An 18,138-nucleotide genomic window follows, 5' to 3' on the forward strand; every position below is an offset into this window, starting at 1 on the left:
CTCCCAAAAATGTATTCTTCGTCACCCCGAGCAGACCTCACCCGAGGCGCTTTCTAAGTGTAGTCACCATCTACAACTTCTGCTCGTTCATGGGCCACTGGTATCCTGGAATCGAGTTAGTCTTTGGGTTCAATGTCCTGCAGAGGTGAGGTCCTACCTGCTGCGTCGCTGAACTTGTATCCGTAAGAAGAAGTGAAGTCATCCAATACGGCAGGGCCGCGGGAGCCTGATCATAGTTAGCCAGTATTCGCTTGTGTTCTCGGCCTACTACGAACCATATGGGTACTCCATAGGAATAATCTCCTTGTTGTCATCAAGGTAGTGAAGAAGAGGTGTGAAGATCCTCCAGCTAGCGTCGAGCTCGTCGTCACGAACGAAGTTGGAGTGGTCGCCCTTCAGCGCATCGAGAATGAGCGACTCGTATGCCTCGGGGATCTTCAGGTCGGAGAATCGCCGTCTGTAGGTAAGGTCAAGTTCTGTGACGACAGTCTGCATGCTGAGACCGGGCAGCTTGGAGTTCATCTTAATGTAAACACTCTCGTTGGGCTGCACACGGATAACGAGCTCGTTTCGCGGGATATCCTTGAAGATGCCAGAGGTGACATCCTTGAACTGGATGCGGACCTCCGTCTTCTGCTCGTTCAAGGCCTTTCCTGCCTTCAGGATGAAGGGCACGCCGTCCCATCGCTCGTTCTTGATGTAGGCGACCATGGACGCGAAAGTGGGGCATCGCGAGTCCTTGGGGACTGTGTCGTCCTCCTTGTAGCCTGGCTTTTGACCGTCCAGTGACTTTCCGTACTGTCCGATTATAACGTTCTTGGGCTCGATCGAGGCCATACCACGGAGGACGCGGACCTTTTCGTCGCGGATGTCTTCGGCGGAGAAGGAGATTGGGCGCTCCATAGCGAGGAGGGTAAGAACTTGGAGCAAATCTGCAATCGTTAGTCAATCCTCATTCCAACCATCAGTCTTCGCTTACGGTTCTGCATAACATCACGGATGATGCCAAACTCGTCAAAGTAACCGCCACGGCCTTCGGTTCCGAAAGGCTCCTTGAAGGTAATCTGAACGTTGTCGATGTGGTTCCTGTTCCAGGTTGCGCCGAAGAACTCGTTGCCGAATCGGAGAATGAGGATGTTCTTGACCATCTCCTTACCCAGGTAGTGGTCAATTCGGTAAAGCTCATCTTCGGTCCAGTCGGGAGCCAACGCCTTCTGCAGCTCTCTTGAACTTGGGAGGTCCTTGCCGAATGGCTTCTCGACCTGTGCGACAGCGGTTAGCTGCATGTAGCCGGAAAGTTGCACAAGAGCGACTTACGATGACGCGAGAAATGCCGTTCTTGGGGTAGCAGTTGCGCTTCAGGTGCTGAGAGACTGTGATGAAGACGCTGGGAGGGAGAGCCATGTAGAATATCCTGTTGTTCTCCTTGCGGCCCTTCTCGATCTCCTGCATGTGCTTCTCAAGTCCGACGAAGGATTCGTCCTGGTCGTACTGGCCAGAGACGTACGAGCAGAACTCGCAGAATTCATCCAACTGCTTCTCCAGTTCTTTTGTGGGAGTCTTGATGTACGACTTGACACGCTTGAGGTACTCCTCGCGGTCCATCTTTGTGCGTGCATATCCGACGATGTGGATGTTCTTTGGGAGGAAGTTGTTTCGGTGCTGTGCTGGTGGTCAGAGAATGCGCATTTCGATCTGTATCGTGCAACCTACGAGGCCGAAGAGGGCTGGGAACTGGTATGCCGTTAGTCTGATGTTTGCTCGCATGCTTGCTTCTTTACGTACGGTCTTCTTCTTCGCGAGGTCACCGGAGGCGCCCAAAACAACAATGATGGTGTTGTCCTTGAGCTCCATGTTTCTATCGCGAGATCTGGTTAGCTGGGGTGCTCAAAATGCTAAAGGGCCTGATCGGTTTCGCGCATCGACCAACCCCTCCGCCGAAGAGCGCGAGGCGCTTGAGCAGAAAACAACGGCCGGATAAATTGATGACATATTCAGACGGCTCGTAAAAGGCTGTATAAAATCGATCGGGGACGGTGAGGGCGACCTACCCGGCATTGACCTCCTCATGCTTGGGCTGGATAACTGTGTCCGCCATTGTGTTGATGTGTGATGTAAACGCTTTGGGGGAGGAGCGGGCGCAAGGTTACAGCTCAATTAAGGGCTGCAGTGGGTGAGGGCAATAAGGTAACACAAGAGATCTCGAAGTAAGGGCGGAAGCTACGGATAGGACGTGGATGTGTGAGGAAAAGTCCTATGTAGTGGGGTTATCGGAGCTGCTCTAGCGGTTTCGCGTGGTGGTGACGTTGGTTAGCTTTAATTTGCCGCTCGAACGCCGGTGATAGGGTCTCAGACAGGAATGCTTCACAGAAACACACGGCGCGGACTGACGTCTTTAAAAAGGCATCGATAAACAACTAGGTCATTCCTCAAGCATCACTAAGCGGCCGCACGTCTTGCAAAGCTTCTCCGGCACCAGTCAAAACCCTTGAAGCCCGCCGGAGGAGACCTTGCTAAAGCCGTACCTAGGGATTCGCGGACAACCCCACCATCGCCATGCATTGCGCGTGGAACGGCTTCGTCCACGCTCGGCTGGGAAGGGATAGACTTTGAGGCTCTTAAACTTTGTTTCTCATTCTATAAGTGTGTCCCAAGACTGCGGTCGCGTCTCACAACCGTCACAGCGCGCGAGGCACGCCCAGCTCGTGGACGGCTACCCCGCTGCGAGGTTGCCCGAGTCCGGACGATGTGTAAATTCTATTAGAGTGTACACAAGCATTGGCCGTCTCAGTGTCGCGGGCTGGTACTTGGGTCTGTCAAATCCTCCGGCCCCTCTTTGAGTATACCGAGCGGCCAGCACTGGTAAGCTAGCTCGCTGGTGGGGCCCGTCGCAATTGAAGACTTGCAGCCATGTTGGCGTGCTGGCTTCCCAACAGTGGATTGTACGTGACGTGTGAGCGCGGGAGACATGATGGCGACGTGAGAATTTTGCCGTTGGCTATTTGGGTTCTCCCAGGCCGTGACATGATGAGTGAACCACACCTGGCCTGGCCGGACCGATGACGCATGGTCCTCAGGGCGACGTGCGACACGCGAAGGCTGGTCAGTCAGACGATGGAACATGCCCAGACGGATTGCTAGACTGATAGTGAACCGCCATGCTTACACATCCGCTGCAAGAGAAAGCCCGAACGAGCAAGAGGGGGCTGGGACGAGCATAAGCGTCGCCGCGGAACGTCGGGAGAAGTTGTGCCTTCATCAATGACCCTACATACTGTGACCATGCTGAAAACGTGAATTCGAGCGCGTCTGTTCCAAAGGTATTGCCAGTCGTCTGACTGCTTCTATTGTCAAGGAATGGTGATGCGAGTGCGGAAGTGCAGACACATCCATACTCGGACCTGCGTGCACCGCAGTGTCTTTGCTATCAACTCAATGTGCATCTAACACACCCAATTGATACTTTCAGAAGACTCATTAATCCCAAAACCTCCATTCCAAGATTGTAGTGTTGGTGTTCTTCGCGACTGCCTGCGGCGAGGCAGCGGCGACGTTACGCCACACAAGCTGTGGCTGGTGTGGCGCTAGTAAGCGAGAACGCCCCACTGGACATGAAGCAATTCGTCTTTCTCTTTGGCAACGACGACTTCTCTGTACTAACGACAGCATCAACCCCGACCCAGACGTCCCCTTCACCCCCCCGAGGCCGCCCAAAAAATTCGCCATGTCTGCCGACAACAAGTCCCACCGCCTTTACGTCAAGGGCAAGCACATCAGCTACCAGCGCGGCAAGGTTTGTGCGCACCGAATTCGCGTATTGACGCTCCCCTTCTGACGATGAACCGCAGAGGAACACCAACCCCGGAACCTCTCTGCTCAAGCTTGAGGGCGTCGACGATGTCAAGGCAGCTCAGTGGTGTACGTCTCCGCGCTCCGCGTGTCCCCCCGACGCTCGAATTTTGATAGCTAACGTACCGACGACAGACGCTGGCAAGAGGGTAGCCTACGTCTACCGCGCACAACGGGCGATCCAAGGCTCCAAGATCCGTGTCATCTGGGTACGAATTCCCATCCCACCGTCCAGAAATCCACCCAAGACAAAAAAGCTAACCCAAACAACAGGGCAAGGTCACCCGCCCCCACGGCAACTCCGGCGTCGTCCGCGCCAAGTTCAAGAACAACCTGCCTCCCAAGTCCTTCGGTGCCTCCGTCCGCGTCATGCTGTACCCTTCTTCGATATAAGCTTCTCCGACACCCCATTTTTTGGCGAGAACGGGAATGAAAGCGGTCGAAAAATAAGGCAATGGTAGTTGATGGATCACCTCAGGCGCAATATTATACCGGGCACGGAAGCAGATTCGAGAACAATTCAGTTATCTTTGGGGAGACACACATGCACAGTCTTTCCCATACACAACGGCAACTTGTTCGGGCTGGGTGCGACGGTGTGAATGTTGATGTCCTGAAAGTCCATAACAATGGCACTTTTCAATCAAGATTCCTGACAAGATCAATGATACATGTTCAAAGTCATTGGGTGCATTGGCGTGATGTCGTGGAGATGGGGTTGTTGCGACAGCTCGGAACGTACAACCATGTGCTGCTAACTGTGTAGGCTATCTTCCGTAACGCTGCTACAAGCACTACCCACCCATCGCGCGATCGCTATACCATTCGTCAACGACAACCTTGGTCGCATGACTACAGACGATGACAAATGATACAAAACCGCATAAGGCCTATCGATACCTGACTAGTCAGGGTCTACAGGATCGAGCTCTCGAACACCACCTAGTCTGGCATGTCACGAGCACGCGACACGTCACGACAGCATAAGAAGAAAACTTGAGTTTCATCGTATTGCACTACACCCTGGGTATCTACCATCATTCCATCATACCTTCGTAAGGCCAATTGACATGTAGCGAGCTGCCGCTCGAACACATGATGCTACTATGACCTCTATATCCTACATGTAATCGCTATCCTCTTGCCGTGAACTTGTGTACCCATGTCCTCCTTCTGCTGTCTGGTTGCCACTCTATCGTTTCCATGGTGGTGGGTAGAACGACGAATAGGGACTCCGACCATCCCATCCTACTGGCGGCTGGCTCCATGGATCATCGCCCTGATCGGGACGCTGTCCTGGGCTATTGACCTGACCTCCTGGTTGGGTATCTAGCAGTCCATGCAGAACGACCGACTCTCCCGGTTGTGCGTCTTGTAGAGCGTCGTACTGACCGGAGTGATCTTGTTCTGGTTGCGTGGCTGGCAGATGCTCGTCTTGAATGAAGTGAACTCCTGGTCCCGTGGCTGGCGGCTCATCCTGACGAGAAGGCTCTCCCGGTTGCGTGCCTGGTGAATCACCCTGACGAAGCCGCTCGCCTGGTTGAAAGTCTTTCAGTTCTCCATCTTCTTCCTCTTCTTCCTCACTGTCCTTGCATTCTCCCGTCATCCTCCAATTCGGACCAGAAACGTTAGATCCAAACGACTCATCCACACGCTGTGGCTGGGCTGACGGCGGCGGCGATTGCTCAGAACCCATCACACCCATTGCCGGTGGCGGAGGATCTGAGCGCGCAGGATCAACCCTGAAACTCACGTTGGCGAGATCCGAAATGGAGATATCGTTGCGACGATGAGCTCCAGACTCGGCACGGAGGGTAGCCAGGAAAGCTGGTCGAGCGAAAGGAGGACTGCTCTGTTTGGGCGCCGGTTGGAACACGGGAAAGGACTGCGACACTGCCTGTGCATTACTCATACCTCGCATTGGCGTCATCGCGTTGAAGCCGGCTGCAAACGCGCTGTTGTCTTTGAGCTTGAGTGCCGGCAAGTCGATCTGTTTCGCCTTGTCACTAGCAACCGGCGTCGCTCCACCACCATCTTCATCATCTGACTCGTCTCCTTCAGCATCCAGTCCATCACCCTGCTCGCGGAAGGTGTGGTGGAAATTGAGACCGAAGATACCGGAATCTCGAGGCGCATCGTCTTCCTCCATGTGCTTCAGCCACTCCTCTGCTTGCTTGTAGTCGTCGTCGAGGTTGACTTCGTCGTCGGATACGACAGTGAACGTTCCCTGTTCAATAGCTGAGATAGCAGGTGGACTGACAAGGACGTTGGTGTTTACTCCGTTGTTTCGTGTGAAGAACGACGTGTCTGGTGCATGCGAGGTTTGAGGGAGCGGTTCACGAGATGAAAATTGGCGTTCCAGGTTTGCAATCGTTTTGTCTAGATCACTGTCCATCAACGAGCTAGTAGGTCGGGGCTCCTCCGCTGGTGGTGTACTGTGCTGATTTGAGTCGTGAATACTGGAAGGAAGATGTGGACGCTTCGCGGCCGGCATGGATGTGCCCGATACTTCATTGTCTGCATCGCGTTTACCTAGAGGTCGAGCCCTAGCACGAGCACGCTTGCGAATCTCCAGCGTCTGAGAGAGGCGAGCACGATCAACATGCGGCGACAAAACCTGAAGCGACTTCACCGATTGCGATGCCGACTTTTTCAACTGACCCTTCGCAGGCAGAATAGGCCGCTTGTCCACTTCCATTGCCTCATCGATTTCCCTTCCAGTCTTGAAGTTTGACCAGTGACCAGGGCGCTCATAGAATTCACTACCATGTGGCATCGTGGGCAACATCTTCATACCGCCAAAATAAGTAGATAGAAACGCCCCAGCACTCTCGTAGTCGTGGGCAATCGCGGGTGCATGGAAGTTGAACTGGGCGCCCTTGCGAGTGACAGATGCCCAGGGAAGAAGACCAGTGTGAGCAAGGACGACGCGCTGTATGACCCGGCTGAAGTCTGCTGGATCATACGGAGGGAAGTCTTGCGTCTGACGATAGTCCTCGGCTATCAGTCCTAGTTGCTTTGCAAAGTCCGACAACAAGGACAGGGTAATGTAATGACCCTCTAGCTTGGGCTCTCCACGTACCTCTACCCAGTCATGACAATCTGTGTCGCCCTCATTGATGCAGGCGACAAGGCGGCCAGGAGTTGCCAGGCGATGTAGTTGGGTCAGATTGAACATTCGTGAGGGCAGGTGATACGAGACCTTGTGCACCTCTTCGATGTTTGTAGTAGGCTGGGTCTTGATCTCACTGGTCAAACGCGTGAATGTGGCGTGTAGGACCTCCGGCATGGTACCTAGACCCGCAAGAGCACCGCGAAGCTTCTTGATATCTGCAAACACAATTACTCCGTGCTGGGGTGCGACGAGGCGCTTATACTCCTCAACAATCGCGTGACGCCACTCTGGGTAGGCTTCGCAACAGCTCGCTAGCCAGTGCAGGAAGCAACGCTCTTCGAAGCCACCCTCGACCTGTGTCAATGGCACTGTTCGCTTGACTGCGAAGGTCTGCCAGGGTTCTTCCACCTCGCCGGCAAGTTGTTGGATCTTGGTGCACACATCCCGCGGCGGCAGGTCCCATTGATTGTGGTAGAGTTTCGTAGCCAGGCCGTCTAGGTATGGATGCCCCAGAGTCAATATCATATGCTGCTCTTCGCCGATCTTTGGAAATGGATGCAGGAGCGACCACTCATGCTCCATCTTTTTGATCATATCAGAGCGGCATAGCCCTACCTCACGGCGGGTCGCATTGTGGATCTGAGCGTTTCGAGCAGAATGCCAGTCATCTCGCTTCTTTTGCACCAAGTTGAGCATCTTCTTGCCCTTCTCAGACTCTCGCGATTTGCCTTTCGGTCCGAAGAAGTCGGCGACGACGCGCTCCATGAGAGCGGATTCTCGGCGAGCAACCTCGGTCTTCTTCGCCATGAAGGCTTCGCCGAAGGCATCTTTCGGTGGTGCCTTCCGCAGTTGCCAGATATCGCAGCAGCTCTCAACAATCTCCATCGCGGCGCGACCGTCCTCGATCATCTTCTCCAGAGGTTCAGGCATGCCAGCAGGAAACGACGTTGCCCGTGTATAGTCGACTAAGAGCACAGCTTCGGGCTTGTAGTCCCCTAGGCGAAGCAAGACACCCTCTTTGGTGACGTTTCCGTGAACGATCTTGTGGAAATGCAAGAAGGCGAGGGCTGAGAACAGTCGCCGCAAGAGCTTCGAAGCGACTGTGAAGCGCACGCGCGGATGTTGCTTCTTGATGTCCTCTTCGAGAGCCGCGTATGACTTAAAGCCCTCATGCGTCTCGGTAATGACAGCGGGGATGTGGTTGATGTCGAGCGACTGCAAGTAACGAACGACAGATACATCGACTTTAGCCTTGCCGAACTTGAGAAACTCAGCATCCCGAAGTTCGAGGCGATTTCCCACATGGCGGAAGAATTTCGCTGTCTCGATCTTGCCTGTGAAGCGTTCGAGAACCCGGCAGGTGTTCGCGGACACTTGTTCAGAGAGCGGCAGATAGCGAGTTCGCGCCCAAGTTTCGGGGCGATGAGCGACGTCTTGTAGGTGGGGATGCAGCTCTGACGGCACGAATGTGTCCATCCGGTAGATTTCTCGTACTGCCTTCAACATGAAGATGTCGACTCGCAAGCCGTTGACGAAGACGTGGTTGACTAAGTTCTGCCGCAGATAGATCGCTTGTGGAAAATGGTTTTGTGCATGCGGGTCGCTGAATTGAATGGGCGCACCGTTCACGTCCGTGATAGTCTCAGAAGCGGACTGCAATCGCCAGCTGCCGTTCTTCCAAACTGGTACGATTCCGAACAGAAGCAGGCTGGCCCCATCGTCAGGGAGGTACACATCGCAAGCCGGAGGCTGCGGGCTCTCGAGGTTGGACAGGCCTATGGTGTAGCAGGGTTGACCTTGGACGAGATGAAGAAAGACATGGCAGCCGTCTAAGGACCACTCGCCGCCGGCTCGTGGAGACCTCAAACGCGACTTCCTATAGGCTGTGTTGTGGTTTGCGTGGAAAGCTTTGGGGTCGTGAACTGTGATGATTCCGACGACGCTATCTGGAGAGAGCCCGTCCGGGATAGGAGGATGGCGCGCGTCAATAGGCTCGTCTTCTTGCATATCCGACATGTTTGCAATTGATGTATATAGTCAGAAAGGGGGCCAGGTGTGTGTGGCGGGGGACGGTTGGAGCACGGCTTATAAGGCACAGTGGTCGTTGTGTATGGTGTAGTGAAGTGCCAGAACTGAGTGCTGTAGCTCGTCGAGAGTCCGTTCAGTATTGCCCCAGTGTGCGGGGTCAGCACGAACGGTCTTGCCCTCGGGGGAGTCTTCTGATCACCAAATGACGCCTGTGTCGGACTTGTTCGACTACACCCCTCTGTGCATGCACCAGAGACAGTGACTCACGGCGAGCGTCCGCGGGATATTGCCCTAATGAGCGGCGTTGACACGATAACTGAACCCTCGGGGAAGCCTGCTGATCAACAGGCAGGCGTAGGTCGGACTTGTTATCCTATACCACTCTGTACGTGCACCGGCGACAGTGACCCTTACCGACAGCGGATCGATCATCGGGTCTATCCCCTTAATGGCCGCGAACGGCCCTGAGCCATGACCAGGTATCTGAGAGCCCAGAACAACGACGTAATTCACCTCTGGAACTTAGTCCCAGCAGCAGTGAAATGATCGAGCCAGTCTCTTCTCTCCGGGAAGCCGTACAGACCTAGCAGACTGGGCTTACCTGGTTGGGCTTTGTTGTTGATTGTGATGACATATCTGATGACCAATTAGCTCAGCGACACATCATGTGTAGATGAAAGACTTACACGACTGAGCCCCTTGCTATCTGGTCGAGCATGGTAGCCTTCTGAAACTGGTATGCGTCTGTGGGAAGGGACAGATCCATGTCGGCGACCGCGATAGGTGGGTCCGTTACCAGAACCTCATCCCCTTTGCTCTTCTTAGCTTTACCCCATATGAAGTAGTTGTCGAGCAACATGGCGTGTACTGGAACCCAAGGTCCCTGGCTCTTGAACTTCATTGCCATACCGCCTTGGTGAATAACGCGACGGGCCGGCTCATGCAGGCGTAGTTGCGCAAACGTTAGTGCATCTGTGCGGATACGCCTCTGGAGATTCTGTACATCTTCACGAGCCTGAGCTTCATCTAGTAAGGTTGAGATGGATGTTTTCAGCCAAGTCACGGCCTGTAGAGCACGTCGTAAACGCATAGCCTCCTGGTTTGCTGTCGGGTCATTGAGGGAGTCCGCGATGCTGACAAGCCTCTGCAGACTGTCGATATAACTCTGCATCTGTACCTGAGGAAGCTCCAAATAATCTTGCCAGCTCTTGCCAAAATAAGCGATACTCAGACCAAGTGTGTTGACGAAAGGTGTGAATTTCGGGTCCAAGTTCTGTGTCGTTCGTAGTGAGGAAGCCGCATGCGGCATCTTACGACAGTATTCTCGATACAGTTGTTGACTCTTATCTACCCAAATATCAATCATGTATGGATTGCAGAGGGCGTTAGTACTGCCAGCGAGATCACGGTCCATCGCCTGGAGCAGATACTGCTGATGAAATGTCGCAAGTTGCTCGCCGATAACGATAGCATCCATATGCTTCTCAAGGACTGGCCATTGTTTTATGATATTATCGTAGAACATTCGTTTCAGTCTCATTATGCGATCAATAAACTTCCTCTCGGCTTCGGCCAGCGACATCCAGATACTGTGCATTTCGACATTGTACAAAGGCAACGATGCCCCAGCTGCTGCAACTTCGTCCATACCACGCGTGGTGTTACATTGAGCGTTGTAAGATGGCTTATGCATGAAGGGCAGGGGCTTTCGCGAAGGTATGCCGGTCGAATTGGGGCTTAACGGTGGAGTTTCGTACACGGTGTAAGACGATCCCGTGGACGCTTTTGATAAAATCGATGGTGCGATGGAGGAAAAAATGCTATCATCAGAAGATACTGAGCGCATCTGGGGCGTTGCGACATGCTGCTCACTTGGGCGGCGAGGAGGCAACGGAGGCGCAGCTTCTGGAACTCCCGTTCCGCTGTCTCCACTAAACGATCGCAGTGGCGCCGGAGTCAATGAGCCATAAGGATCATTCGGTAGCGAAGAGGGGTTCTTAGGCCCTGTGTGGTTGGGAGTCAAGCAAAGTGTCGTGGATGAGGTTTGCGGCATAAAGGAGAGTATGTCGCGCTCAAGGGTATCGAACAAATCTGTGTGTTCATTTGTCGTTGTGGCCTGAGGGGATGGTCCTCTCTCTGTTTCCGACTTCAGTACACTGGGAGGCGTCGTCTCGAGAGCGATCGAACTGTCTTCTGGTACCCCAGTTCCTGTTTCCTCAGACGCATCGATCTCGTGGCGTGAAGTAGACATGGCCATTGCCATAGCCCTACGATACGCTTTCGAGTTGACGACCTCATCATCGAACGTGAACTCCGTAGCTTTCGCGATGGACTCTACATCGGCCTCGCTGTCGTTCAGACTCTTCTGATCAAACAACGACTCCGGTACCTTCAGTCTCGGGTGCGACTGCCGTAGAGTCCTCGACCGCTTTACAACCTGATCGAGTGTCACACTATTATCCTCAACCAGCTTCTTGATATCCGCAATTGACTCCATCTGCAATCCTTGTATCAGCAAACTGAGCGCTGACTGCTGGCCACGGATCTGGGTGAGCAGCTCTTTGAAGGTCTCTTCCTTGAACACAAACTTCGCTTTGTCTTTGAACTTCAGGTTGTCGTTCTCCGCCTTCACTCTCAAGTCCCGTACCTCCTCTTCTAGGCACCCGTATACAACTCGACACCCCGTAAGCGCACGATCGAAGGTCTCGAGCAGCTGGGGCTTCTCCCGTAGCGCGTCATGTTGTAGGAGGCTTTGGACTTGGGACAATGACGCTGCAATGACCATGGACTCGGAGTATATCGCGGTAATGAGAACCGAGGCATCTTTGTACTTGAGGCGCAAGTCGTAAAGTTCTTTTGCAGACTGGATGCTCTGGGGCAGAGCGACGAGCTATGGTGGTAGTAGGTGCATTAGCTTGGTACCATAAACCTGGGAAGTTTCCCGGAGCCTGTTGACGCGCTTAGAAATGGCAGGAACATACAGCACCGATTATACCAGACATGTCCACGCGTGTCTAATGACACCAGGGTAAACAATCAACGCGCGCGAAAGAGAAGACGCAGCATTCCAAGCGATCGCAAATGGTGGGGGTCGAAAGAAGCGTGCTTCAGCTCAGAGCTCAGCTTAGGCATCCATGTTCGCGCCTGCCCAGAATACGGGGGCCCTCTGTGCACAGATCCCCCGCGGCCAGGACATCAATACGTCACGGCTACATTACAGTGTCTACTATGTAGGCATTGGACTCAGGTCATGCGTTCAGGCAGAGCGCACATGATCACGCCGCCAGATTTTAGAGAAAGTCGGATTACTGACTTGCTGGCTCTTGCGTGTCTCCCGCTGAGCTCGATCATCCCAATAGTATAACACACGGCGCCAGCGAATGCCTGTCTACCAAAGGCGCGTTGAGAAGTAACAAAAAATTACCATCCCACCATCAGAATACCCATCAATCATGCTTTCCCTTTCCCATTTCGATCAAAATCCAGGGGTATGTCCAGCTAAAAATGCCAATAGTTCATGCGAAACGGAGGCTCAGAAATGCGAGGAGAAGTCGTAGTTGGTGGCTCTGCAGGATACTACCTTGCAAATACCTTCACTATGCCGTCGCCACCTGCTGAGACGACAAGGCGACCGTCCTGACTCCAAACTACGCTGCACACACCTTCGCCACGCATGATACGATGCGCGGTGATCTCCTGTGTGCAGATGCGCTTGTCAAGGGACCAAAAACGAATGGAAGCGTCGTGGCCAGCGGAGACGGCTTCCCGGCCGTCTTTGCTGAGCGACAACGAAGAAATAGCTGCAGGGTGTGCAAGCATACTGTATGTACATTGTCCTGTTCTTGATTAGCGAGGATGTATTTCTTGATATTGCAAAACGTACCTGAGTTGGCATCGAAGAACCGGATGAGATGGTCTTCGTGCCCACTGATTACAACCCCTTCGAGACCGCCATTGGCAGACCCCGTCGGGCCGTGTATACCTTCCTCGTCAGGACCACCGCGACCCGCCTCTTGTGACGAGCCTTCAAGGTATTGGGAACTTGTCACGACTGATGTAATACCAGTCGCTGGAGTGCCGTCATATGACTCATTGCTAGCCATACCAATCAATTCCTCACCGGTCCTCGTGTCGTACACCAATATAGATGCGTCGGAGAATGAGACAACAAAGTTCTCTCCAGTAGGTGACAGCGGGCTGATACAAGTAGGTGAAGGATGCGTGTCGCGCTCGATAGTATGTATCAACGTGTGATGGAATGGTGTCGTAGTAGCAATGCTGGGCTGCGGTGAGGATGGGTGATGCGAGCCAGATGTGACGGAATGTCTTCGGCTACCACCAACACCACGTCGAGATCCGGTCTGCGGTGAGACCAGCTGAGGCGGTGCACTTACAGCCCAGATTTTGATAGTGCCGTCAGCAGACCCAGAAGCAAGTATGACGCGGTCCGGTCCTCCATACTTGCTACTGTCCGCGCCGAAGAGATTAGCACAGTTGGTCGGAAGAACGCATACAGTCCAGACAGCATCTGTGTGTCCTTCCAGGGTGGCCTTGGGATCGACCCGGCCTCGTTCCCATACGCGGATCGTAGCGTCTTGACCACCAGAGAATATCCAGCCATCGCCAGAGACTCTTCCGCCCGTAGCGAAATGAGCAGAAGCGGGGCAGGCTGCCAATGATGTCACAGTGCCTTCGTGTCCTCGATGTGACCAGAACGGCTGGATGTCGAGATCATTGTTCATGCTGTGCTGGTTTGCGTAACTTGCGGGAATCATCCATCTCTTGATCATGCCATCGTCTCCTGCGGTACAGATCTCGGGTTCACTAGGACTGCCGCCCCCAGTGAAAATGACGGACCGCACTACATCAAGGTGACCGCGGAGTGCGAATCGAACTTTGAAACTTTGCGGGTCGTTCTTTGCTGCTGACTGAGCTACGGCTTGCTGTGCTTTCTGGTCGTTGCTCAATCGCCTAACATGGTCTTTGCTGGCCCTCTTGACTGGTCGTGGTGGTGATTTTGCTGGGATGCTATCCGCTGATGGAAACTCCTCGGTGTCAGGCCGCCTTGGTGGGCCATCCTGAGCTGTTTCCGATGCCGGGTCGAAGATCCAGTCATCTGTATCCTTGTCTTGGTTGGCAGCCTGGCTTGCATCCGAGGCGTCATCTCCACGTATCGGTATTTGACGGCCTTCGTTGTCGAAAGCATGAGTGACCTTTTCAACCTGCTCTTCGGGCACCGAGGAGAAGTGCTGCTGGTTCTGGACCTGGCGTTGATGTCCAGCGAGAAGCTCCTGAGCCATGGCAGCGTTGGACGGAAGTGGTTGTTGCTGTGAAGGCTCTCGTGCCATCTGCGGTGCGTGGTGGATTTGGTGCTGGTTGGCCAAGCTCTGTAGTTCGGAGGGGACTGGTACGTTGGGAGGCTGGTGGGTAGGCATGGATGTGCCTGGCATGGTTGGAAGTTGCGACTGCAGCCTCTGGCGATGTTGCTGGAGGTAGATATCTTCCATCGAGGCCTCGCCATGGTTCATGTAGCCGTTGCCGTTTGCGAGCGGCTGCATGTTCTGCTGTTGTTGCGGGGCTTGCGGGGGTGGTGTAAGGAGGTACGTGATCTCTTCGACGCATTTCGTGAGGTAGAGCTTCGACTTCTCTCGTAGATTCTCGCGGTCGGCCTCTGCACGGTCGAGGAACTCTGAGTCAACGTCGAGGAAGGAGTTGTGTTTCTTGTTTTGAGCTTCGCCAGGTTAGTAAGCGTCCGAAATGTAAACTGGCAGTAAAGTATACGCACGCTTCGTCGAGTTCCTGCCACTCTTCTTACCCTTGGGGTCATTCTTGTCGTCTGTTGTGGCCTCAGCGTCACCTCCTGCTGCCTCGCTCTTCTTCTTCCTCTCGTTGGTGAGGGCCTGTTCCAGCATGCGAATGTGCTTGTTCAGCTGGTCGTTGAGCTTCTTCGCACTCCGCACCTCGCCCTCCTGTTTTGCAATCTTGGCCTTCATCTCGGCGCGCTCGATGTCCCAGGCATTCCGTGCACGCTCGTGGTTGTGCCATTCCAGCTGTAGAAATCGCATCACACCTGTGAGGGGGTCAGCCTGCCAGTCTCCCCGCCAGCTCTACGGCATGTCCAGGGGAAGCGCATACCCTGCAATGTGTACTCTGTGCCGGCGGGCGCATTGCCGTCACCCCCTCCGTTGGCACCGCCGCCGTTCATGGCCGAGGGCGACTGCCAGGCCATGACAGAGGTATGCTAGAGCGTCGTCGCGGCGATCGTTGGTGCGTAGAGAGCGTCCAGTGCGGGTTGGCATGCGGCGTCGGGGGTCGGCAACAGCGCGGTCGACGTGTCGGAATCTGGCTCCAGAGCTCGGACCCTGGGGCACCGGACAGAGGCAGAGACGCGGATAGTGATTGAGGCTGTAAAAAGACGGGCAGTGGGGATTATGCGCACGCGCAGTAGCTGGTCTCGTCACGGCTGCGGCAGCATCTACACATGTTGTCGCACAGGGGAGGGAGCCATGCAGACGTAGCGCTAGGGCGGGACCTTGACGCACGGGCCACCACGACTGGATGCGGGAGCAGTGAGCGCCGGTTCATCACCTTGCTACTCCAACCACTTTTGCGGTGCACACTTGAAACTATCTCGAGCTTACCCGTACTGACCACAGTATCTTGGGATCGGACTCAGACCTACAGCCTTCGCGCGGAGGTGGGCTGAGATTTCATATCGCTTCCAACCTTGGAAGCCATACGTACAAGCGATGAGCTCATATTCCCATCAAACTTACCATCAGTACTGACGAGCAGCCACTGGGTAGTGATCTGGCTTATGATACCTCCACTGTAAGTAATTCCTCCGTCTTGTCTTCTCAACCGTCATCTTCTCCGTCTTCACTCTTGCTACGTCACTGTCTCCCAATCCTGTCTGCAATACCACTTGCTGCCAGTCGACCGAGCCCGTATCGCCTGACAGATCACCCTTTTCAAGTATTCGAGCGAATCGTGTACACTCTTGTCAGGTCGTTGGATGGTTATCTCAGAGCCGTAATCGATCACTGCCGCCCCTCATCGCGCCGTGCTTCCTAATCACACTTCAGGTTCTCCAACATTTTACTGACCGTTATCACAGATTCAATATCTTCTGGGTAGTTCTTCAGATCTGGAATAATCCTATGTACTGTCACTTCCAGATCTTGTAGTCGAAAAGCCGCCGCTTTGTTTGAGCGCACGACCGTTGACTAGGCGGCCAAGAACGGTAATATATTCAATTTCCATCATATCTCACTCTTAGGTTCAAGCATCAGTCACTCAGACATCATACTCGGCAACTATTCCTCGGCACTCTCGTTGGGTGGCAACGACAGAGCTACGTCTGGTGCACCCGCCCCCACCACCTTACCGTCCAGCATTCCATGAGGCATCGAAAATGCGACAAAATCATTAGATCAGAGTAACTAGTATCTCACAGTATTACCGACGATCTTCATGCATGCCGTCGCACGGTCGGGGACTGGAATGGTGCCTTACCTTGTACATGCCAAGTGGAGCCTTCCCGATTGGTACAAGAACGTAACCTTGTCACAACAGTAGAACCTCTTCCCAGCAAGACCTGACCACATTCACCCCACCTCTCGCCAAACACCACCACCTCGAATCCGCTTCGAACCCCCGGCATCACGGTCGCGCATCTTTATTGATTCCATCGACACCGACATTTAGCCCAAATAAATCACCCGAGATGGCTGGCGGTGGTAAAGGTACGCGCTGACTTTGCGTCGCGCTCCGAAAGGCCTCGAGAGCTAACAGGATGCGCAGGAAAGACAGGTGGCAAGACAGGAGGAAAGGGTGATGCGCAAGTCAAGACTCCCAAGTCGCACTCCGCCAAAGCCGGCCTTCAAGTGAGTAGCTGCCCAATACGCGTCATCACCATTGCACCCCGCGCAATGCTTCGCGTGCAGCACAAAGAAACCACGCGCTAACGTGCCATCTTCACCACAGTTCCCTTGCGGTCGCATAAAGCGCCATCTCCGAAACCTCACGCGACAGAAGACGCGCATCGGCGCCAAAGCCAGCATCTACCTGACCGCCGTTCTCGAATACCTGACCGCCGAAGTTCTCGAACTAGCAGGCAACGCTGCCAAGGACTTGAAGGTCAAGCGCATCACGCCACGCCATCTCCAGCTCGCCATCAGAGGTGACGAGGAACTCGACACACTCATCCGTGCTACCATTGCCTTCGGAGGTGTTTTGCCGCACATCAACCGCGCATTGCTACTCAAGGTGGAGCAAAAGAAGAAGGGCGGTGCCGCAAAGGCTGGCGAGGTATAGGTGGCTGGTTCTCTGGGCAGTACGCGCACGCGCCATCATCGTGGCAAGACGGACCATTTCGCAAGCCAACTATGGCCTAACAAGCGGTCAAACGTCTGTCACATGTATGGATAAGCACGCTCTTTGTTTGGCTTTACTACACATTCTGCCGTCCTCTTGACGGGGACAGCTCATCTTTCTGCTGAAGTACAGGATGTTAGGATACGGTGTTAACTCTCTTTAGTCAGGCGCGAGAGGATCGGTGTTGAGGTCATGGATTTCATTTGTCCTTTGCGGTATGTAGCAACACTCAATTGATGCCAGTGAGCGACAAGAAAAGCCCATCGCATTCTCCGATCGAACGGTACACGATGTGCACCCAAGACGCGTTGGTGCATATCGCATAGCTACGTCCTCTGGTTCGACAGAGGCGAAGCGCAATGCTCAAACGCGCATAGCACGTGTGCATGTGTGTTGAATGATGATCAGACACGCGCTGTGGTGTTTGCGGATTCGGCTTGCGCGACAATCACGAGTATCTCGATTCCGAGTTTGGTCACACGAATGTATACTCCCGTCTCTCAAACCACACATGACGCGAAAGGAAGCTGTATGCTTGCAAGGCAACCACAGGGTATACCAATGTCAGCATAACATTTATTTCATTAAACATTCAAGCTTTCTTCATCTCCAAACTATCATAATCTATCATTGCCATCACTCTACAACTACCCATCGTCAACATGTTTGGATCTCCCTTCAGCCGCGACTACTCTCGCCGCACTCCCATGCCCTCTGCATACGTCTACCCAAGCTATCCAGCCCCAAACCAGACTGCTTACCACCCTCAA

The 18,138-nt window shown here is 53.9% G+C and overlaps 5 protein-coding genes across 5 annotated transcripts; 2 read left to right on the top strand and 3 right to left on the bottom strand.

Annotated features, from left to right (window-relative positions):
- Positions 1 to 70: 70 nt before the first annotated feature.
- Positions 71 to 2,098, bottom strand: J4E90_003173 (uncharacterized protein; the record flags this gene model as incomplete). Its single annotated transcript, XM_051432744.1, has 7 exons — positions 71 to 105; positions 158 to 226; positions 276 to 932; positions 980 to 1,262; positions 1,318 to 1,662; positions 1,714 to 1,858; positions 2,052 to 2,098. 7 exons carry the CDS (start codon positions 2,096 to 2,098, stop codon positions 71 to 73), a joined length of 1,581 nt encoding a protein of 526 aa, XP_051294166.1.
- Positions 2,099 to 3,724: 1,626 nt separating this feature from the next.
- RPL33B (60S ribosomal protein L33B) lies at positions 3,725 to 4,242 on the top strand (the record flags this gene model as incomplete). The annotated part of the gene is made up of 4 exons (XM_051432745.1): positions 3,725 to 3,793; positions 3,849 to 3,918; positions 3,985 to 4,058; positions 4,123 to 4,242. 4 exons carry the CDS (start codon positions 3,725 to 3,727, stop codon positions 4,240 to 4,242), a joined length of 333 nt encoding a protein of 110 aa, XP_051294167.1.
- Positions 4,243 to 5,041: 799 nt separating this feature from the next.
- J4E90_003175 (uncharacterized protein) lies at positions 5,042 to 8,700 on the bottom strand (the record flags this gene model as incomplete). Its single annotated transcript, XM_051432746.1, has 2 exons — positions 5,042 to 8,646; positions 8,697 to 8,700. The coding sequence occupies 2 exons, from the start codon at positions 8,698 to 8,700 to the stop codon at positions 5,042 to 5,044; spliced, it is 3,609 nt and encodes a 1,202-aa protein (XP_051294168.1).
- Positions 8,701 to 9,501: 801 nt separating this feature from the next.
- J4E90_003176 (uncharacterized protein) lies at positions 9,502 to 15,221 on the bottom strand (the record flags this gene model as incomplete). The annotated part of the gene is made up of 6 exons (XM_051432747.1): positions 9,502 to 9,628; positions 9,679 to 11,882; positions 12,584 to 12,792; positions 12,876 to 14,723; positions 14,778 to 15,062; positions 15,128 to 15,221. The coding sequence occupies 6 exons, from the start codon at positions 15,219 to 15,221 to the stop codon at positions 9,502 to 9,504; spliced, it is 4,767 nt and encodes a 1,588-aa protein (XP_051294169.1).
- A 1,702-nt stretch (positions 15,222 to 16,923) lies between these two features.
- On the top strand, positions 16,924 to 17,308 carry HTZ1 (histone H2A.Z; the record flags this gene model as incomplete). The annotated part of the gene is made up of 2 exons (XM_051432748.1): positions 16,924 to 16,932; positions 16,979 to 17,308. 2 exons carry the CDS (start codon positions 16,924 to 16,926, stop codon positions 17,306 to 17,308), a joined length of 339 nt encoding a protein of 112 aa, XP_051294170.1.
- Between the last annotated feature and the right edge of the window lie 830 nt (positions 17,309 to 18,138).

Source organism: Alternaria incomplexa (assembly GCF_024043165.1).
Source record: "Alternaria incomplexa strain BMP 0042 chromosome Unknown scaffold_3, whole genome shotgun sequence".
In the NCBI taxonomy this organism is placed as follows: domain Eukaryota; kingdom Fungi; phylum Ascomycota; class Dothideomycetes; order Pleosporales; family Pleosporaceae; genus Alternaria; species Alternaria incomplexa.